At 40.2% G+C, this 24,017-nt stretch overlaps 1 protein-coding gene across 2 annotated transcripts in view; it reads right to left on the reverse strand.

The window, feature by feature from the left end:
• The window catches only part of NCKAP5 (NCK associated protein 5), a 749,742-nt gene that overhangs the window by 84,408 nt on the left and 641,317 nt on the right, over nucleotides 1-24,017 (reverse strand). For both annotated transcript variants that reach the window (XM_086957062.1, XM_086957063.1), the window contains exons 10-12: nucleotides 8,995-9,186; nucleotides 3,535-7,349; nucleotides 1,494-1,671 (exon numbers count right to left, since the gene is read on the reverse strand). In XM_086957062.1, coding sequence (XP_086813188.1) covers nucleotides 1,494-1,671; nucleotides 3,535-7,349; nucleotides 8,995-9,186 — 4,185 coding nt within the window. The remainder of the gene's footprint in view (nucleotides 1-1,493; nucleotides 1,672-3,534; nucleotides 7,350-8,994; nucleotides 9,187-24,017) is intronic.

Here is a 24,017-nt window from a genome sequence, read left to right on the forward strand (position 1 = left end):
GTTTTTTTCTCTCCATTCTGTACAGGGAAGATACACCCTGAGCTGTCACGACCATATTAAATGGAGCATAGTTAAATGGAGTGTCCCTGATAAGGGGCTCGGCTGGGCTATCAACGTTCTAGATCAGCTGGATTGAATTTCCTGCATATTGCACATTTCCAGACTTTCATTCTCTCTCTTTCCTTCCAAGGACACAACAAGGTCCCCCCCACATACACTCATAATATGTGGCTTCATAATGCAGGGCGCATCTCCTTTTGCAAAAATGAAATGTGTGCAAATAACGTGCAAGGACACAAAAGTCCTGACAACATTATTTTTACGTAGAGATTAGAAAAGCGATTAAGTGGCCTTTTGATTTAGGTGTTCTATATGACATTTTAAAAACAAAATAAACAGTATCCAAAATTTGAACATTCTGCAACCTTTTGAAAAATCAGTAATAATCCTCTATTAGAGTTAAATTACATAATCCAAAATTGCGATATTATTTTCTCATCATTCATAGACATTTGACACATATAATTATGTGTAATTTGAAAACAAATATTTTTAGTTGCAAAATAAATTGGTATACTGGAGATGTTTAAAACATATAAGGATCAATGTGTTAATACTTTTCCTAACAGCAGGCACCCGGGCTACGTTTGATGAGTCTATTGTGTGCGATATCTGTGGAATAATATTTTAAATACAAACAAGAAGTAGACAAGCTAGATATTGAGTGAATATTTGTTAACTTGACCCTTTAGTTAAATTTTGGATTTTTGTACATGTATGTATTATATAGATGTATGTACATGGAAATAGGGATAAATAAACCATCCTGGAATTTTTGCTATTTCTACCTCTTAAATTGTGTGATTAACTTCAGTTAGATGCAACGGTGTGATGGCTATGACAGTGTTTTCCTGAAAAATAGGGTACATGGCCGTCTCCTTCTCTGAAACAATTGCTATATTAGGATCCAATTAAAAATATAGCGCAATAAGCATTTTAAGACAACACGATTCAGCATTCCTCGAAGCTAAGATAGTATTTTATTTTCTAAGGCCTCAATTTGGAAATCATCAAAAACGACCTGGTAAAAAATAAGCTTACAGTACCGAAATAAATGAACTAAGACAGTTGTCAGAGATGTAGCTGAGAAACATTTTAACACAAGGAGGTTTAATAATGTTTAATTGTGTTTTTAATGAAGCGGCCTATATATATATATATATATATATATATATATATATATATATATATATATATATATATATATATATATATATATATATATATATATATATATATATATATATATACACACACACACATTAGTGTAGGGTTATTTATTATCAACAGAGAGTTTTGTAAAAATAAAACAAAGATTATCCACTTATCCAGCAATAATTATAGATCTGCCCCACACACTACGTAAATAATTTATTACCAACTTCAGAACATGGCAACACTTAAACAATGCTTTAGTGCACTAAAGAACTTACCATGGTCTCATTCTGTATTTCCATATCATCTTTCGTTTTGCTGTTTTTCTTGTGGTTTCCTTGAGTGCTGATAGAGTTGCCGGGAAGAGAGGAGCCCTGGGAGCTGCCCTTCGACACACTCCTGTAGGAAACATTATTTGATCCACTTTCTGTCTGCTGAGCTGCTTTCTTATCAACTCTGCAGGTAGAAAGCGATTCCGCTGATAAATTACATTGCCCTTCTTCAAGCACTTCACTTTCCTAGTCCTTTAATGCTTAAAGTAACCTCTTGGTATCTTTCTGTCTCCAGACCTTTGAGTGATAAATGCTTCTAACTAGCTTTGATCAAATCTGTCACTTGCAATTTTGGGTTGTGGATTACTCTAGTCTTCCACATATAAATGATATATATCTCTATCTAGACTGCGAGGGGGTCAGCTGAACGAGGGTACACAAGGACTGCTCTGTGTCTCTTAGATCGCATTTTCTATGAATTTTCTATGCATCAAATGGGGTCTCTACCATCAGTGGGACATTGTGCAGACAGCCTGCAACAGGAGAATGTAAACAATGGGGGCTGCACAAAGTCGGGCTTTTACTCTTACTTGTTTTAAAATGATGTCAGCTGTAGCCCAGGTACCCCTATCATAATTTGGCCATTTGCCTCAGAAGCAAAGCCCAAATAGGCTATTCTCCATTTTGACTCCCTAGAAATGGGGGTCAAAGTACGGGGAAAGTAGCGACTATGATTGGAAGTCACCATTTTTAATCAGCTAGAAACATACTAAGTTGTATCAACAGCCCTATTCAAAGCACACAATATTGACAATTGACCTTTGGCTCAAGGTCAACCATTCAGAAATGATCATAGGTACATGTGAAATAACTTTAGAAACAGCACAACCGGGAGCTTTAGTAGCTTCACCATGGGGAAAAAAGGCTAGTGAATGAACTTCACTTAAATACTAATATTCATGCATTGATATGTATGTGTACAGTTTGAAAAAACACAAAATACAATGAAAAGAAAACACTTGCTGGTTTACGGAGGGATTGGTTCTGTGAGTTTTTCAAGCCCAACTTTGCTATATTTATCTAATGCATAAACAAAATCCACTGTCACTGTATTTCATTCGGTGCTCTTAGTCATGGCTATAAGTACAGAATGAAATCTCATATTGCAGAAGTATACATTCGTCAACCCTAGCACTTACTATTGGTTTAGCTAAAGGAAAAAACTAACTCTATTAGAAACCTACTGAAAACATCACATAAAATTTAACAATTACCTGATAGCTCAGATTGTATTAATCAGGGAAAGCACAGCCAATGAAACAACAGAAACGTTGAACTTGTAGACAATTGTATGACTTTGACAGATGGTGTCACCTAATCTTTATCACTCATTATATAAGGAATTAAGTATGACTCTAAAAAAAATGCATACCACTGAGAATGAGAGCCAAATATATATTTTTTTAAAGTTCATTTTCATTTGAATACTTTTAAGTGCATTGGTGCTATATTTTCTATTCACCCATAAGCTGCAATTGTTTTATCAAGTGTTCAAATGATACCAAAGAGGCGCTACTGTGTTCTTTAAAGTTCCACTTCATAAAGAGCTTCATCTTCGTCTCAAAATTTACTAGATTTCATTCTCCCTATATAGTACCACAAAGAGAAAATAATGGCCTTAATTTTCAGGAATGTCTAAATTGGTATTCTGAGTTTTAAAGTAATTACCACACTTCTGTCATTTCAAGGAAAGACCTTGCAAAAGTAGCCTGATGAAAACAATGGCTGGAATGGGCGAAAACATGATGTAATCATGTGAGCAAACTCAGATTCCCCGCGCTAAGTCTCATTTCAAGCTGTAGAGGACCAATAAGTGGGTTATACTGCACTTGGTAAATTCGGCAACGTTGTGTTGCTATTTTCCGGGTGCAGTATTACCGCCTAAATTACTGAAGCACTCATAACGAGGTATAATATGTTCAGAATACTAATAATTCACAAATGTTTCTGCAAGAAGGAAATTCATTTCAAGTATTTCCATAGTTACCTGTTTAAAAGTTCCTTCATGAAAATGTCTTTGGCTGAGCAGGTTGTAGTGATGGTGTCCGTGTTTGGCTCACATCTCATCGGACCAGACGTGTCTTGGGAAGTCCTCTTGCTGATGTTCATTTTTAGAGCCCTTTCCGTTTCGCTGCTCTCCGATTTCTTGTTGGCTTTGTTTTCAACTTCACACTGTAGCTCAGTTTTGTTTTTGTCTTTCTTTTTCTCTACCTTCATTTGCTTATTCCCAAACCCCATTCCAGACTTTGCGTCCTTTTTTTCAACTTTTGCCTTAGCAGCATCTGGTTTTTTGCCATTGAGAGATGGGAGCTTACTTCTACGGAACCCAAACCAGCTAGCGATGGAAGGAACTGTTTTCTGCTTATGCTCTGTGGGAGTAGATTTCACTTGAACCTGTCCTTTTTGTACATTTTCCTGGATGCCCAACATAACCTTTTCTTCAATTGTAGGCTGAATGACGGCCACACTTTCAGCATTTTTAGGCTTTGAGGATTTCACTGAAACCACTTCCCTTTGTACCATTTTTGCATCATGTGTTGTTGAACTCTCTAGCTTGTCTGTATTTTGTACTTTATACAAAGAGGAGCAACTTGGTGGAGATGATACTGAATTCAGCTTTTTGTGTATGTTCCTTGTTTCCATCTGTGCAGGTTTCAAATCATTATTACATAGTTTGCCACTGTCAGATACGCTCTGTGCAACAATCCGAATAGGAGACCTCAGTCCTTCACACTTGGCGAAGCTGTGCAACAAATCTGGTTTTGGTGGAGTTCTGCAAGGCAGTTTGCTTGGGCTGGCATGTTGGCTTCCTGAACTGCTCATGCTCATATGAGACCCTTGCCTCGAATATGACATTTCTGGTACCTTTGAAGTCGGGGTTGAGCATTCTGGTGTCACCCTTGTTGCGGCTGCTTCAACAACTGAGTTTTGCCGGGATAAGGAATTTCCCCTGTCGGCAGTGTTAGTAATTATGTGGGTCCGCATTTTTCCTGAAGCTTCACATACAGATGTGGGGGACTTCTCTGCAACATTGACACTAAAACTTTGACTTCGAGCTTTTGCTCCATTCATACCAAGAGCGGGTTTTAGGTATGGCTTGGTTATTGAAGAATTTGATCTCCTCACTATATAGTTTTCAAATCCGTCTGCCGGATCTAGCAGAGAACCAATGCTCTCTAACACAGGAGAGGATGCAGGCTCTACTTTGTCCACAAGGTTGATGCTACTTGTAATATGTACCTCTGATTTAACAGTTTCTGGTTCAGCAGATTCACATCCATCGGCAGCTGCAAACGTGAATTTCTGAGATTTGGACTTACCTGATGTAACCCCCCCCTTTGATGCTGTATTAATGGTATCTTTTTCTTGCTTTCCCGGAACAGTGCAACTTTTTCTGTTCAGCTGGGGCGATTTTACAAGAACTTTCATCCCAACTGGAAGTCGAGTCTTCAGAGCTTTGCAATGATAATTTGGAAGAGCATTCATATCAGTGTTGCAAGACGATGATGTAGGTAATTGCTGATTATTGGCCTGAGTTTGGGAAGATTCACTAGTCCTTGGTGAGTAACCATGCGTAGATGCAAGAATACCGCACTGAAATTTGTCCTGCTGAGGTACTCCATTGTCACTTGCCTTTCCTTTTTTGCAAGAGATTGCAATTTGTGGAGAATCTGTATCTGGTGGTATGGAAGTTGCTGGATTACTGCTGCTAGTCCTTAACCCTGAGTATGATGTATCCTGACTGTTAGAGCGAATGGGTTGATGACAGGTCCTAGTAGGAGTTTTTAATACACAAACCTTTGGCGGAGTTTGACATACGCCCTGTGACCTTTGAGGCTGCTGAAGAATACATTTTGGAGGTGCAGGAGATTTGGTGTTCATTTGAGCTGATTCAGTTTTCACGGCCTCTAGCATCTTTTTGGGTGACTTGTCATTTGGGAATGGGACCTGACTTGAGGATCCTTTCAAATGTGATGATTTAGGTGCAGTCTTCCCTACCTCACATGGAATGTTGAGAACTGGCTTCATGGATAAAGGGGATGAATGTACCTGATGTTGCTTTATCAGCAATGAAACGGATCGGCCAGGAGGAGGAGGTGGGGGTGATTGCACACGAGTCTCTTGTTGGACCACCTCAACATGTTTATCACTTGTTGGAGGTTCTCTGTACTCGACGGGCTGTAAAACTGAGTGTGCATTTAACAGTGAGCCTGCAACGTTGCTGTTTTGATCTTTTGTCCAACTAATCTGACTTGGAATTTTAGACACTGGGAAAATGTTTGCTGAAGACTTTGGATTGCCCAGTTCACTTTTTGAGTCAACATTAGAAGGTGAACTGGAAGGTTTCAAGAAACGTGTCAGTTTTACTGGTGGGGATGACGGTGATTTTTCTGACACTGCAGACATGGTCGCGGGAGGAGCATTTGTTACTGCTTTATCAGTTAATTTAAGTGTCTGAGGAGGTACACATGTTCCTTTGCTGGGTATTTTTGAGTTGTTCTGGTTTTGATGACCTCCTGCTGGCACAAAGGAGATTGATTGTGATGTTTTGCAGGAAATACTGTAAGCTGGTGTTAAGAGTTGTTGATGGGGACTTGGTGGCAGTGACCTTACAGGGCTCACTGTTTCAGAAACTGTAGTGGAAACAAAAGCAATGCTGCTTCCCTTTGTTCCATTAAGACTGTTGTTTTCATTTTCACCTGCAGGCGTTTCCAAAACAGCATAAGTTAGTGATTCAGAGTCGTTCTGCAACCTAGTCACTAAATGAGGTAAAAGTTCAGTGCACTGAACAACGGGGCAAGGTTGCTGCCGGCTTAATGAAATTTCATTTGTAGTAACGGTGACAACCCCGGTTTGATGAGAACAGAACTCAATGGGCTCTCCATCCTCCGCATCAAATATTACTGTAATGCACTCTTCAGAGGAAGTCTTTTTTATGACTTGTTGTTGCTTGACGAAATTACATGTCTTTGGATTAATATCTGAGGGAGAGGGTCCTTGATTTCCCTCTATACTAGAAGATGCAAATTGAGATATTTCGTTCCCTGCAGCTGCGTCAGTGTTTGGTGTATGGTTTCCAGTGAAGGGACTTAATGGTTCATCTGAGGGGCTTTTCTCATCACTACTTTCTATGTGCAATTCATCTAAGACCTCATTGTCATCAGTGTCTGAAAGTTGCAGATTAAAATCCAAATTTGCAAGGCTTTGCTCAATCTGCATCAGCGGCAATCGGGTCCTTGTGCATGAGTTCCCCTCTGCCTGAAAGTCATTTGCAAAACTAGTCAGTTTCTCAGGTCGATCCTTCGAATTAAAGAAGGAATCTCTTTCTAGTAAATGTTTTTCATTAGGTTCCCACCCAAACAGGCTATCAGAAATACTGTGGCTTAGTTTGTTGCAGTGCAGTCTACAGTCTTTGTTTGGTCCTCTATGCAGAAGTGCTAAGTTCGAAGACTCGTCATCCGCGTCATCGTGAGAATCGGAATCATAGGCAAACGCTTTTTTGTGCCCTGCACAATTGTCGCTCTTTTCCTTTAGCTTATTGCAAGCAGATGGTTCTATGAGGCTACTGCATTTTGTTCCGGGGGAATAAATTCCTTCGTTGGAGTCCATGCAATCTTTGTCGCCCCATTTCGACATGAGCGAGTGGGGTTCCAGTAGCCCTTTCCTTTTCTGCAACTTCTTCAGACCTTCTAAGATGTGGCACTCTTTGATCCGAGTTGGAGGTAGTTCTGCTGCGGGATTGGGGAAGTTTCTTGGGACAGATGAGGGAAGGTTTATTCTTTTATCCCAGCTCACGGATGACTGCGGTGAAAAGAACAAGGTATAATAAATGAAAATAGCACATTACCACCATTCAGCATTAACTATATGTTACAACTGCAATGACTCCCAATGCCTCACCCCCATCACTGTGTCACTGTCAGGAGTAACTTATTGCAGTTGGGGAGTACAATGAGTAGTGTGCATCGCTTTACATCACATTCTATGTAGTGAAGATACGCCATTTACCCTACAGCATGTTTTGCATTAACATTATTGTGGTTTGAGGAAAAATGCGCACACAAAATGTTTACAAAAATACCACTACAATGCACATTTTAAATACAAAAAAGATATAGCATTAGTTTCATACGTGCAAAGCTTCCTTTTTAGTTTATCTAAAATACAAACCGGTGGTTTTTAATGTGAATAATTTTCTGAAATGGGTAATTCTTTCTTGCAGTTCTAAAATGCGTGTATTATAGTTAACCATTGCCGTTGTCAGGATTTGCAAAAACGACAACATCAGGGAGTTCTTATGCAATCCTTTTGTTTGAGAGCTAAAGTGCTAGCTTCGCACATCCTACACTTGAAAAAAATCACACGTACACAAAATACATAAATAATAAGGAATTTTCTTGCTGAAGGGATCAGAGACTTTGCAGACGTGTATGATTAGTAGGTAGCATTTTAAAATGAAGAATTCAATACAATTGCCTTTCAGCTAGGATGTATATTATTCCTATGCACTGCTGTCCTTTTTAAGTAAGCAAAGAATGTGCTCCATCAATACCAAGTAAAATAGTAATACGGAGAGAGTGAATAAGAACAAACATTTTTAGTCTAATCCATCTTTAAGCGCTGTGCACATACAACATGGGTAAACTTTTTCCATACTTCAAATACTTGTCGTTGAATAGGCTTCTGGCAGTAACTCCTCATAGGGGTTGCAGAAAGTCACCCTTAGAGAAGACACACTGTTTTCATATTATCATGTGATGAACCCTTCTACCTATATCAGGCCTGCACCTGTCACCCCTGATCAACTTTGGCCATAAAAAGCAGGAATTTTCCCATGACCTTATCTTTCGGAACAGTCTCTAAACATGCAATATTTATATTATAATTTTTGGAGTATTTTCTGCACTGAAACATTACTGGATAAATCCTTGCAACTATGGGGAAATGTAGGTCATAACCACCGCCTAACGTATACATGCACTCCTTTCTACACAAAAGGCACAATCATATAAAGGTTTTAATGAGACAATTTTCAGGACTTTGACATAACATGTTCTTGGGCAATAACATTGGAATGCGGCAAAGGGAATTTCCAAATGAATGTCATGTGCAAGTTGAAAAGTAAGACTGTCTTGAGACAAAATCTTCCTATATTGATTTACTATGTACAAGGAAGAAGATAAGAATAGTACAATCCACAGTGTACATCAATCTAATCCACACTTTTGCTGGGAATTTGGATTCTGTAATCTGACATTTTTCAGTCCCATGCACGCTACAATACACTTCGTATAGCAGAATTTGAGGCTTGCATGGCACTTTAGGACAGTCTTCATAATATGAACAACAGTCGCAGATCTCTTTTTAGGTTGCTCTACAGATGAAGTGCCGCTTTTAGGAAAAGGGATAGATTGCTGTACTCTTTATAAAAGAAAATTGAATCTACCAATTTGCTGCACGTTCTTCCATCATTCCATGTGCAGGAGGAGCCGCTGGAGTATTCACTGCAGGCACTTGAGAGGGAAAGTTCACTACTGCTACAGCTGCTCCGAGGATATACCCGGCTTGGTCCTGTGGTGTGTAGCTGACTATGGCATTTAATGGCGGGTATTCCAGATGTCAAATGCTGCTGCCATTCCTGTTGAACACAAACGAGCCTAGCTTTAAAAACTAAACACATAGCCTGGCTGCTTCAAATTGTAGGAAATAACGTATGAGCACTTTGCAATGCACCTAATAAATAGAAATTTACCAAGAGTCAGAACAAACACAAAAATAATGTAGTTTTGTCTCATACAAAATTACATTAGCCTCATAAAACAATGCAAGACATCTAACGTCAACTGTATAAAACACTGGTTGTAAAAACACTAGTCACAATATGAATTGGAAAATAATTGTACAAATTCACCTGTGTACAAACAGATCTGTGTGCTAATATTGGGCTCCTAACTCATGATTTTATTTTAATTTAATGTCTGAGTTTGAAGAGTCAGAATTTGTAATAACTCAAAACCAGTTGTGGAATATATCTTCCGCTGATTAACCCTTACTAATTAAGCAAAAAGATCTTATAGGTAAACTATTTCTTGACTGGCTAATTTCAGTGGCTATGAGAATACTAAACAGACGATTTAAAGATGATCAACCTGCAGCACCTATTCAAGTTATCTCACTTACAAGATCCTGCATAGATAACATTCTAACAAGTGTAAACATATTTAATGAGGTAAGATTCTTCATGATTGAAGTCGGAATTCAGAGCGATCATTTTCCAAAGCAGATCACAATTAGATCGCAGGATCTTTCACATTGAGAACACCTCCTTAGAATTGGTCATTCATATGTATTTAATTTGAAAAGGTTATTGTGGCATGGCTCCATTTAAAATTAAATAATGTTATAATCGACTGAGTGTTTAAACACATTGTGTGTACTGAAAGGTGATTTGGTAGATCCAAAGTGGAGTCAAATAACCCTGAAATTTGGCCTAACTTTGCAAATTCTTTACTGGAAATTTTTGGTAAGCTATACAACACTAGCCTTTCAAGTATAATCCTGCGTTCAAAGCAGAATCAGTGGTTCTCTAAATATTTGAACTTCAAAAAAAGGATATTGAACATGAAGAAAAGAAGACTAAACAAGCTCCCTCTAACAGGGAGACAGGCTCAGCTTTGGTGAATTCAAGACTTAAGATTTTCTTACAAAAAGTAATTTAGGAGGCAAAACTTGCTGCTCAAAATATAACGTGGACTATATTCCATTTCTTTTGTAGCTCCAATAATGATAAGCAATTTTTGAACTTCTCGACAAATATAGCTATTGGTTATAAACAAGCAAATAATTTCAATATTACTGAGAACGTCTTGATTAATTATGTTAGTCGATTATACAGCAATGATAGATTAGATGCATCTGTTGAAGATTCTAACTTCAACATGGAGGAAAAACCTGGTATTACTATTAATGATAAGTAAATATGTAGGGTTATCATGACGTCAATACTAAATAATGCTCCTGGTCCAAATGGTATGCTTATAGCCCTTTTTCAAAAAGATGTAGTTTTATGGGCAAATGTTCTGACTCGTTTGTTTATTTATTGTCTTTTTTAGAATGCCATATCTGAGTTCCTGGAGAGGTACTCTTCTGCATCCAATCTTAAAAAATTGCAAACCAGGAAACATAGCTAACTACAGGGCAATTGCCATAATAGGCATAGAGCCAAAATGTTTTGCCTAGCTTTTACTGAAGGACAAACAGTCATGTGCACAGCAGATAAATGTTATCAGAATGAATCAGATGGGATTCTAAAATGGATGCTGTACGAGTTCAGAATTGTTCACCCTAGCCATCCTGATAGAGAAGTTGTGTGCTGAAAAACGTCCTCTCCATGCATTCTTTGTACATTTTAAATCTTCCTTTTGTTAAGGTACCAAGGAAAAAGGCTGTGGGGAAAGCTTAAATGATGGAATAACTCGTCATTGCTCCTCGGAACAATTGAGATGCTATACAGACACATGGGTCGTTGTTAAGTTGGGCGATGGAGCTACCTAACTAAGAATATTCAGACCAGGTATGCATGCTGGCTCCATTGTTATTTAATCTGTACACCAGTGACTTGAATTATTCGCTCACTGAACCCACCTTCAATCCCCCTCATCTAAACTTTTATTCAATTTCAAGACTTCAATATTCAGATGTTATTGTGCTGCTAAGCAAGACCTGGGCTGATCTTCAGAAAATGATAAGTGCATTTGCAGCCTCTATCAAAACACATTGTTGACGTTTAGAAGCTGTTTTACAAAGACTGCAACTTGTTATTTAGGCACAAAGTTGGAAACTGTCACAAAATATACGTATTTAGGTATCACTTTTGATAATCAGGGTTCCTGTAAGGCATATATGCAAGCAATCAAGTCCACAGCCAGCCTGTTGTTCTTTGCATTTACAGCTTTGCAAAAAAACATACTAAGCAGCCCCTCACTGGACCCCATACTTAGAATAATAAATTGCAAACTTCTCTAATTTTTGACATACAGATCAGAAATCTGCAGAGCAAAGGATGCAACATTATTGGGCTCTTTGAAAGTCTCCATATGCAAACAACTGCTTGGTCTACCTAGTAGCACTACACAAGCTCAGGTACACCTAGTTTGGACTTGCATCACAACAACTATCTTGACAAGGTGCATTCATCAAATCCTGCAAAAGGATGAAAAAGGCTCCAAGGAATGCATTGGAATACCAATTATGGGAAGAAATTGTGAACTCTAGACCCGATAACTCGTGGCCGAAACCTTCATTAAGCCAACTGGGCCTTAACAATTTGACAGCCTCAACAATTTTGCCTGCAGTCTTTAGATGCACGGCTAGCAAAAAAGCTAAAAGGGTTCACAACGGGGCGACAAGGATACCATGGCTGAAAATATTACATGTTTGGATTGTTTTAAATTTTTACATTTTTCCTCAGTTCCAACAACTTCTCAAAACTAACTTATCTCTTTATCTGAAGTTACTTTCATACATGATGGGTAACTTTCCTACAAAAGAATTTGTCCCAAGATGGAATGCAACATGAAATGATGCAAATTACAGACTTTGCGGTTTTAACGAAGAAACTCTGTTGCACATTGCATGTATATGCCCAGTTGTGCTGGTGTCACAGGAATTTACTATGTAAATGTTTAAATCAACTTACTATAAGGTTGTGCAAGCAGGCCAAGATTCAGATCTTAAAAGGTCAAAATATTAGGCTAAGCGCCATTTTGTTAAATGTATGGGCCAATTTTTAAAGCTGTAGTAAATTATTTCATTTTTATCAAGTTGTTCATATCAGTTTGACTGCAACATTTTAATTGTAGTCTGAATTTAGATCTATGGTTGTGAATTTACATAATTTTAGATGGTGTGTATCTTTTTATATTGTTACGGTTTAATTAACCATACACAATAAAGACTAATAATAACAATTTCAAAAAAAGGGTCGTAATTAAACCTTCCTCATGAAAAGTAATGAAAATGATCACAAATTGGGACTCAATTCAATTTGTTGGTATCACAGGAATTGTCGTCTTCTTCCGGAAGCATTCGCCCATGTAAGTGATCGCCTTTAAATACATTTTTTTTCAAGTTCTTTTAGAGTGGGCTGTGATCCCAGAGAACAATGAATACTCCTGAAAAAAAACTATTTATTTTAACATTTGTAAGGGGGATGGGGTGGGACCCATTTCCATTTGCAAATGACGTACCTCCATAACTCAGGAGTTGGTAACTTTACAATGTTTAGCAATCAGATTTCAGTCACAAAACACTGTAGCATCTAATATCGATTTCGTATTTCAAAGCGGTGCTTACAACCCGTCCCTTCCAAACACATAATTGGCATTGTGTTAAGACCTTATTTTAGGAGTTAGTATAAGTTTAAAGGCTCCAAAAATGTGATTGGGACAGATGAAAAACCTATTTTGACGCTGAAAAAATGCCAAATACATATTATGTACTGAGTCTTGAATAATCAATGAATATCATAATTGATCTCAATCATTATAGTATTGGAGATTGATTGATTTCTTCGCAACCAGCAATAGAAGGGAAAGTTGTGATTGGGATCTTATGCATCTTGACTTACCAAACCCAGGAGCATCAAACTTCATAATGTTTGGTAGTCAACTAAAGACTTAATAGGTAAATAAATCCTAGTTCTGTCTGGTAAAAAGAAAAGGGATATTATGACTTGCAGTCAATCACTTGGAAACTTATAAAATGATACCAAAAAGGTTTAACATAGACTTTGGCTGCAGCACAAGATGGTGGACCACGGTCCCAAAGTTAAAAATTTGCCTGCACCAAATGCGACTTGGGAATCCAGATGAGAGAAGCAACTTTAGTGTCTGGAAATTTCATCAAGTGAGAAGGATGTGATGGAAGCAAGTGGGTCAATGACATGTCAAAAGAAGTGACTATATGGATGTTACTGAGAGTCAAAAAAACTAAACTGTTTCACCACAAAAACTATTCAATGCAATTATGCCAACAAAGCATCCAGGAAACACGCAGAAATGCATCTTGATGTTACATGGTTTTAAAACAAATGAGACTTAGAACCTAATTTAACACATTATAAAGTTTCACCTGTGTTTGTGACGTTGTATCTGTTTAACACACCCTGATATTTTTTTTGTAATTCTATTTGGTAAGGTTACTCAAGCCCTTAGAAGTTGAATAAGGTAGGATGTTGGTACTAAGTAAAACACATAAAAATAACAACAAACGCAAAGACACCAAAAGCTGTATCTTCTAGGTGCACATTACAAGACCCTGAGCATAATATAATCTGGCATCAGAACTACGTGAAGTTAACTACTAACCTTGAACTTCTAAACACACCATTCTATATTTGCATGGCCCATGGTAAGAGGTAAGCCATTCTTAATGAAGTTTTGTGTCAGGCTTTTGACTCATACCCAGTGTCGCCAAATACACAGTGCGGGAAGCTGCCGCAAGAAGAGCTATAACGGCACTAGCCCTTCCTGACAACTGCATTACAGCTCCCGAATATAACAGATGAGGTGCTGTGCGCTGGACAAGGTAAATTAATTTAGTGTCCCCATCAGAATGTCCAGCGAGAATGGAATCTCTCCATTATAGGATAATTCTGTTTGCTATCTAGTCCAAAGCTTTGTCTAAGAAACTCCTGGGTGTAGGGCCATCCATCTTTATGTCACCCTGAGACAGCTGAAACCCCCTGCTTATGCAATTTATTGACACTTTGCGGCTGCCTTTAGTACTTCTGTAGTTATCACCCTTCTACAAATGCAATTTCAGCTGACTGTGACTAAATGCTAGCTTTGAGGGAGAGAGTAATGAAGAACAGATAACAGGAAAAAAATATTAAAGCTTTATACAGCCATCAGAAGTGCTCCGCGCATTCATCTTCTGATGCGCCTAAGCGCCACATCACTAGAACTCATTTAGCAGCTGCGCCCATGTAATTATTAATATCCATTCAATGGTCAAACACAAACAATTCTTTTGAAAGAATTAAACATATCGCACTGCTGCACAGTTGTCTTTGGATGTTGTTAAACTGGGCGAATGATCCATAAACTCTGATCTTGGAAGTATTGATTTTTGGACTTGTTTGTGCCTCAATGCAATTTTGCAGCAAGGGAAGGCTTCATGTTTATATCCCAGTGTAGAAGCAAAGGATATGAAATTCGAAATTTTCTAACAAGTGTAAGCTACACTGGGATGAGGAGAGGTTTCAGTTAGGAGACACAATGTTTGATTTACTTTCTGTGAAGAAAGCCTATCACTCGGTTTAAACAAGAATAGAGTCAAGGCAGAAATATAGATAGATGTATTATAGTTTGTGTACAGGAAATTAAACTATTTATGGTGATAGTAATAATTATCGAGGTGGGTGTCTTTCATCAGCCATTCTGCAAGAAAAGCATACTTTTTCTTGTACAGCATAATCGACCCAGAATGATTACTACAAGGCAGTATATTTTATTTTGCTAGCCCATCTTTTGGATTACTGTCATGGACGTCAATTAGCGAAGGAATAGCAGTGGATACTCAAAGAGGGCCCCGTGTTACCCGTGACACTACCAACTGCCTATATTACAAGTCAATGGCATTAAAAAAATCATCGTATATAGGTACTAGCTACAAAGCTCAAGTGTGTGGGAGCCATTTCAATGTGATTGCTAGACTACTGTGTTAACTGACATATGGGCTACTAGAAGGGTAACCATTTTAAAATGATAAGTAATGGATAGCACATAGCTATTTGCCTTACAAAACATGGGAAACACCTTTCACTTAAGAATCAGAGTTTTGCTGTTGAAGGGCTGCTTCTCAGCTGCATCTGATCCATTTTGACTTCGGTAAGATGGAAATGCATATATGTAACTCCGCAGACACAAATCTGTTAAATAGTGAAATAAGTAAATATTCAAAAACAAAAATGTTCAAATGTTTTCAAACACCAGATTCTTTTCGAGTAAAGGCCCTATAGATTTGAATTAAATTCCAATTAAGTTGTTCCCTTAGCTATTGACAGTTGTGAGGATGTCTTACACTGTGAAACATGTTTTAAAACCTGCCCCTTAACTCTAATACATGATAAAATCAAATAGGCGGACAAATCCTACAGATACGTGCCCATTAGTTAGTGGCTATTCAGTCAAGGAGAGATTAGAAACACCATGGCACAAAAAAATGCTATTGTCTATATTACACATTGCTGTTTTCACTGAGGGAATTCACATACAAAAAAAGAATATGGGACTGGTAATTAGATGTTAACTAAGTTGTGAGGAATAAATGTAAAGCAGCAAAAATGAAAAAAAGTAAAAAAGTAACAAAAAAACTCTAATTGAAATTCATAAATCATTTAAGCAAAAAGTGACAACATCAGAAATCTCATTGTTCACTTTACAGTCTCCTATAATAAATCTGGGTAACTCAACAGTAACCCATGTTTTTTCTTGTCTCTCTATGCCTCCTAATCCGAAATCTTAATATTCAAGTTATAATCTTGAACTAAACAAGAGGGGAAGCACATCCATTAATCCCCATGAACTTGCAGCCCTCCAAGGCCCTTCTTTATTCAATCTCTAACCATTTCATTGTCTGCAAAGTGGAACATAATTTCTCTAAGACCACCAAACTACCATTATAAATCTGGCAGCCATTCATCTTGGATGATTGTAATTGTAACTGTAATTGTAAGCATACTTTTAAAGCGCAGCTGTCACCCAGAGGGTATCCTGGCGCTGATTCTGAACCAGGGTTGTACAATATAAACTCAGAATTATTTTTACCCAAAAAACGAAATAAAGCACCAATGTTCTTGAAAAAGCCATGCCATACTCACACACATCCAGACTGCCCAAAAACACAATGATAACGCATGGGTACTGAAAGGTTCTTGGTGAGCATTTGGCACCAGTACAATTTAATCACCTTAAAAATATACCGTTATTGCTTTTTTAAACAAAACATATTTCATAGCTGTTAGAAATGGGGGTCTTTAGTTGGCAGAGGTATGTACCTTTGTCCAAATAGGGACCCTTGCTTCTAGTCAGGGTAACGGGGATACACTCGTAAAATAACCCCTGCTCACCTCCTTGGTAGCTTGGCACGAGCAGAAAGGCTTATCTCAGAGGCAGTGTGTAAAGTATTTGTGAACACATACAGTAATACAGTGAAAACACTACGAATGGACACCACACCAGTTTAGAAAAATAAGTAATCTTTATCTAAACCAAAACAAAACCAAACAACAAAAATCCACAATACAGTGTTAAAAATAAGACTTTTTAATTGTAGAAATAGATTAGTTCAATGCAAGTTGTAAATGCAGCACTTTTCTCCCAAAGTTACGACAAAAGCAATGATTCAGCACTCCAACATGTGCAGAGATTAGTATATTCTACAAGTGCAAGCAAAGTGAAGAAAAGCACATCAATACAGCAGGTTCTTGTTTCTTTGTTTCTTTATTGAAAAAATCTTCCTAAAAACGACCGTAGCCAACGTGTTTTGACCCAAAAGGTCTTCTTCAGGGCAATAGAAATAACAGTAGTCTATCTTAGTTCATTAGGATCCTTTTCTGGAGTACAACTTGGTCCCTCACTCTAGCTAGGAGTGCCAATTGGACCTCTTATTCCTTGAGCACAGCAACCAAGTAAATATCGCTTGATGAGTGAATACATAGTGGACTATTCCAAATGGTTCATATCAGTGTAGACATTGGTTTTTTAGCCCATATATGTTTTTGTTCTAAATAAGAACCGCTCCCGCCGCATAGCCAAAATCGTCTTACTTGTAGAATATACTAATCTTTGCACATGTTGGTTTTTGTCGTACATTTATAGGATCTATATCCTTGGAGGTTTAAGGGGTATTGAGCCTCTGCACCCTTATATATTGGAAAATATCACAATTTCCGACATTGAGATAGGTGCATTTGCAATTACCCCATAACCCCTGGTTTTGTGTCTATTGGATGGACTTTTCTCACCAAGTACCTTGGATGCGTCAAGCAAAACAAACAAAATGCCCTCAGGGAAGGTGATGCGTCGGTTCCTTACTGCAGCGCAGGGGAGGTGATGCGTTGATTCCTTACTGCATGGGGAGTTGATGCATCTGTTTCTTACGGCGGCCCCCAACGATGCGACAGTCTTGGCGCCTCGATGCAATGTGTCGATCCTGTACGATGTGTGGTTTCCAGCAGCCATACAGCAGGCTTACGTTGGACTAGGTGTGGAAATCTCGGACTTCAGAGATCAATACACCCAATGCGTCATGCAGCGATTTCTCGAGCTGCGGCAGGCACTAAGACGGTTTCTTCGGTGATGCGTCGAAAACAGATCCGGATGTGTCAGGCTTCTTCGATGTTGCTTCGATTTTCCAGCTCCCAGCGGCAAACAGTCTCCAGAGGTCCTAAACAGCAGCAAGCACCTCTTTGCAGGTTGGAATTCCCAGCAAGAAAATTCAGGGGCGCTGGTGGTGAAGTCTTTGTGTCCCTGAGACTTCAGAACAGGAGGAAAGCTCAGTTTCAAGCCCTTGGAGATCTTCCTCAAGATGATGAAGCAAACAGCAAATTCCTTTTCTCCTTTCATTGGCAGCAAGCAGCCACTGCAGGCCATCCCAGACAGCAAACAGCACAGGGGCAGCATTCCTCCTCAGCTTATCCGGCTCTTCTCCTTGGCAAAGGATCCTCTTGATTTCCCAGAAGTGATCTAAAGGTCTGGGGTCTGGGCCCCTCTTTTTATACACCAAAATCCTTTGTTCTCTGAAGGCGGAGAGTGTCTGTACCTGGCCAAAACCAGTTCTGTCCTCACTGGTACCGTTTCCGGGCAGGAGGTGGAGACAGCATTGTTAAAGGCAGACCAGGCCCATTCGGGTGAAAAGGAAATCTCCTCCCCCTACTCTAAATGCAACCCAGGTCTATTCAGCCCAGACATGACTCGTAAGACTTCTGGAGTCACAGCCCCTCTCTAGCCCCTGTCATCCAAAAGCCACACATGCAATGCACAAACCTAGCAGAGGCACACTGGATGGTTAGGCAAGAAAATACTTACTTTCTAAAAGTGGTATTTTCAAACACAGAATGAAAATGTCACCCTCACTAAAAGATTATCTTTAACATTCTGAGTTTAGGCATACTAAACTTTATTTTTCCACCTTGTTCCCAGGGCCAGTTATGTTTATAAGATGTTATAAACGAACTCCCAATTCTGTCCTATGGGAACCTTGCAATAGTGAAAAACGAAATTGGCAGTAATTCACTATCAGGACATGCCACGCACACCAGGGCATGTCCTATCTTTCACTTACAATGCACCCTGCCCACAGCGGTACCCTGGACCTACCTTAGGGGGGACTAACATGTAGAAAAAGGAAGGTTTGGGACCCGCATGTGTGTGCACTAGCCAAGTCAACATGACAGTCCCAGACTGCACACTGGCTCTGCAATGGCAGGCCAGCGTTACATTTTACAGGCTGCTTCTGTGGGTGGCACAATCAGTGCTGCAGCCCACTAGTAGCATTTGATTTACAGGCCCTGGGCACACACAAATGCTCTATACCAGGGTCTGACAAGTAAATCAAATATGCCAATCATGGTATCACTAATCCATAACAACAATTTACAATGGGAGCACTCGAACTTTGGCACTGAACAGCAGTGGCAAAGTGCCCAAAGCATCTAGACCAGCAAAACAGAGTCCAACACACAGCAAAAACATAGGAGTCAAAAGCAAAAAATGCAGGGGAGACCCACGCCAACAGTGCCAGGTCTAACAATATCATTATTTGAAATACAGCACGATAATTCAAAAAATGTCTTCTTTCTAAGCTAACCTTGAGCATGTGATGGTTTTAACCCCTTGGCTGCTGGGGTAATTTTCCTGCTGTGCTGGGGGGCGGGGGGGGGGGGGGCACACACAGCGCCCCTGGTGCTCATGACGAGCTCCGCTCGTCATGAGCTACAGTGCTCCTGTGCTCATGACGAGCTGAGCTCGTCACGGCTACACCCGTTTCAATAGAACGTTCAGCACAGCAGGGGAATTATCCCAATGTGCGAGCGTTCTAAGGGCCATGACGAGCTCAGCTCGTCATGAGCACCGGAGCACTGTAGCTCATGACGAGCTGAACTCGTCATGAGCATGCAAGGGGTTAAATTCAATGTTTTGGCTAAGATATTAAATTTACGTTTTGTGACTACTTATTAGTTAGATGTGTATTTTTTTTGTGTAAACATGAGTGAAGAACCTACAGTTATTCCGTGCACTTGAGACCTGTCAGGAACATCTGAGCTCTAATTCAAGATACCAAACATCTATCCCTGGTAGATGGCAGAGACTGGTATATGCTACAACTTATTTAGTATTTGCCATGGGGGTCCTGGAGTGCTGTTTCAGAAGACAAGAGACACTCACGAAGATATGCCCTGGTGTTGGCTGGGCAGGTGGAGATTTGACCATTGTTGCGATCTATATCCCCAACTCAGACCAAGGTGGGTTTTCACTTCCTTGTCCCAGACAATAGCCCCATTTTTGCCGCAGAACATCTTACTTGGCGGGGACTACAAAAGTGTAATTGACCCAATACTTGTCCGCTCACATCCACCACTGGGGGATTCACCAGTAGTATGACTAGCGCAGACATTCCTGGACTGGCAATAGCAATGGGGCATAACAGATTTCTGGAGGCCTCTACAGCCTGGGGTCAGAGACTACTCCTTTTATTCTGGGATGCATGACCTACATGTAGGTATAGAGGCTTTTCTTTGCTCCCCAGGAGTGAATAGGAATGTCCGTCTTGCTGGATACCTGTACTACACGATCTCTGATCACAACCCAATATTACTTCCCGTAGACTGGCACAGAGAGCGCCCCTGTATCCAAGTCTTGCACATGTGGATTGAAACCATAGAAGACCCCATGTTCTGACAATCCATATGGGAGGCCATTCAGGATTACTGAACTTACAATACAAACTCTACAACCTCTTCTCTAATTGAGACGCTTTCAAATCAGTGATAAAGAGGGGATGCATTGCTGAAGTGGTGGAGGTTCTGCGTACCCTGGTAAATGAGATAGAAACACAAGAGAGAACCCTGAGGGATCTGGAGAAAGCACATGCTGGAAACCTGGGGCTGAAACAACAGCTTCTGGATGCTAAAGAGCTAATGGCAGCATGTACAGAGAATATTTAACCATAGCGAATACATGATTTGTGCTCATGTTATGTTATGTTATGTTATTGTTATTTGTTGTGCGCACAGCTACTCCAGCTAAGGAGCGTCCTGGCGCATTGACAAGGAGGAACATAACACAACAGGAACTAACAGAAAACTAGAGGGGGCAACTAAAGCAGAAAGGTTTTTATGGCTTTCCGGAAAGCCATAAGATCCTCCAGCAGGCGGATTTCAACCGGAAGAGAGTTCCAAGTTGATGCAGCTTTGACGCTGAAGGAGCGTCCCCCCACACGGCAGAGCCTGTATCTAGGAACTACAGCAAAGGCCTGGCCTTGGGAACGGAGGGTGCGTGTAGGGACATAGAAAGAAAGAAAGCTGGACATGATTTCAGGGCCTATACCTCTCAAAACCTTAAAGGTCAGACAAAGGACCTTGAAGAGGATACGCTTCCTCACTGGAAGCCAGTGTAAGGAGCGAAGGACACTCAACACCGGGCAAAATCTGGGCAGGCCGACAATCGCTCTGGCCGCAGCATTTTGTACCCGTTGCAGGCGAGTAAGCTCAGCCTGATTGGCCCTGACCAGGAGAGAGCTAGCGTAATCCAGGCGAGAGATGACAGTGGCCTGGATTACCAGCTGTCTGATTGGGGCGTCAAAGTATTTGAGGACAGGTCTTAAGCCTCTCAGCAGGCCAAAACAACAGGCAGCTGGTTTTTTGGTGTGTCCTACGAAGGTAAGACCAGAATCCAGCCAGACTCCCAGATTTTTCAACTCCGACACCGGAGTCGGAGTTGGTCCCAACTCTGGCGGCCACCATTGGTCACCCCATAGTTCCACTCCCCTTCCGACAATCATAACCTCTGTCTTAGTGGCATTGAGCTGGAGACAGTTCCCCGTCAGCCAGCTAGCCACCGCCTTCAGTCCATCCTGAAACCTGGGGGCATCTTGTTCCGCATCCCCGCTGAGAGTAACCGCCAGCTGTGTGTCGTCAGCATGAGCATGACAAAGCGGGAGCACTATTGGCATGGCTCAACAGCCCCACATCATGAAAGTCTCTAATACTGGAGATGGAATCTACTATGGAAGTGTGATTTTATGGATAGAAAGATATTAATCAAAGGTTTGAGGAACATTATACCACCTTATAAGCCCCCCCACAGTGAACCACCTGATGCAGGCAGAATTGTCGCACATGGGTGAGGAGGAGGTAGATGATTTGGGAGGTCCCTTTGCTATACAAGAAGTTCATGCTGCAATTAAGGCCCTTGCTCGGGTCATGGTTCCCGGGACAGATTGTTTATAGGTGTAATTTTATGCCACCTGCGTGGAAGACTTAGCACCCAAACTAGTCCACCTCTACATTGCCAGAGAGGCGAGCCACTTACCAACAACCTCCAATGAAGCTTTAGTAATCCCCCTACGCTATTTGAGAGCATATTGTCGTCTGTGGGTGCTCAACATGGACTAAAAGATCCTAGGCTGAATATGGTCAACTGCCTATTACCACACATGTCCACATTGATTTTATGTTGACCAAAATGGGTTAATTCTAGGCTGAAATACTGTACTTAATTTTTGCAGGTTTGTCTTGACTATGCGTATCCGGATGAGAGTAGAGCAGTGATAGTCTCCATTGATACTGAAAAGATATTTGATAGCCTGCGGTGGGACTACTATACTAGGTGTTGAGTAGCCTGGGGATGGGACTGTGTTTCCTCCAGTGGACTAAACTCCTCTACGCAGAGCCCACCACTTGAGTTCACACCAGCAAAGCAGACTCAGAACAAACATGAAAGCTCAGAGAAAAGGATTTAGGAGTAACCTTATTTGTTTTTTATACTGATTTATTAAGAAGTACTTAGTCTCCTCTACTCATATCTCTGTACAATCAGGTGGCATCTGTGTGCATGTGACTTCTGTGAAACCTCTAGTAATTAAATAAATAACGTTCCAATGGAATCACTGAAGCCAGACGTTGCGTGATTAGTCATACAATGTCTTCAAGCCAATGTAAAGCCATAGGTGAACTGCATTCTCATACTCAAAATACATCATGATCAAGGCATTGGCATGGAGCAATATGTTTAAGCCATGAGCTGAAAGACATTAGCGCTATTGGCAAAATGGTGATGACCACACCTCTCCTTGTTTTACCTGCTGTTCAGATCTGTGTACTGTTTCACTGGACCAATTCAATGGTTTTGTATATATAAGAGACGTGAGGACAAGGATTAAGCTCCATCAAATTATGTCCAGAGTTGCGTAATTTTTCTCGATCCAGTATTCAGAAGGCATCCTTTTCTGGACTTAACTTCAGTAACTTCTTTTCCATGCAGAGATATCTCTTATGCGGTCCATCTGGGTTAATCATGATATTTAAGGTTGGAGGAAAGGATAAGGAATCTCTAGCTCAATAGTGCACTTGTCATGCCACTGGCCATTCATCTAAATGATATTTCCTGAGGCCGTACATATATGTTACTAGATCTAATAGAGTGATAATGATCTCTGGAGCATCTGCACAGTACACCACAATAGGTGTCATGGCAACACATCGCCAATATCTGAAATTCATCTTTCGGGAAGGACAACACACACCTGAGCAGAACCCTCTTCCCTTGCAAGACGCACCAAGCACAAAAAAATAATCACATGGGCGTAAATAAAAATACATTTCCTAAATGAGGTTTTTTGAAACAATGTATCTCACTAAGTTCAGGAGAAGGTTGTCTGTTACACATAGAATGGCAAAACCTGGTGCATGCTAGGGTCCTGATCCAGCTCTGAAAGCGTTGCATAAACTGCAATTGTCAATTTATTTATACAGCTTAGGAGCAGCCACCGTTAACAAAAGTGTGCTCATGGAAGCGGAGAACGGTAATGGGTGATAGACAGATGAGAGGTCTACGTTCAGGAACGCCCGATATGGCACCTTTTCAATAAGTCGGGAATTTACTGGGGCCACAAACAAACATAACCACTCCTGGCGTCATTGACCCAAATGTCATTTCACCCCAGGAAGGGAGCTAACAACAACAGGAGGGCTCATCTGCTTGAATCACAATTTGACTGATATCAAAAACAAAAAGAACACCTGCTCCAGGATCCGCTTGCATCAGGGGTGTGATCAAGAATGTGGGCACTGTTCTAAGCCACATCAGTGGACCACGTCTTAGTCTCATTATACTTTCGGTGTTCATATTTTGAAACACCATCACAACTGTACAATACAAACAATAAAAAAGCAATTAATTGCAC

Source organism: Lissotriton vulgaris, chromosome 2_1 (genome assembly GCF_964263255.1).
Source record: "Lissotriton vulgaris chromosome 2_1, aLisVul1.2, whole genome shotgun sequence".
Lineage (NCBI taxonomy): Eukaryota > Metazoa > Chordata > Amphibia > Caudata > Salamandridae > Lissotriton > Lissotriton vulgaris.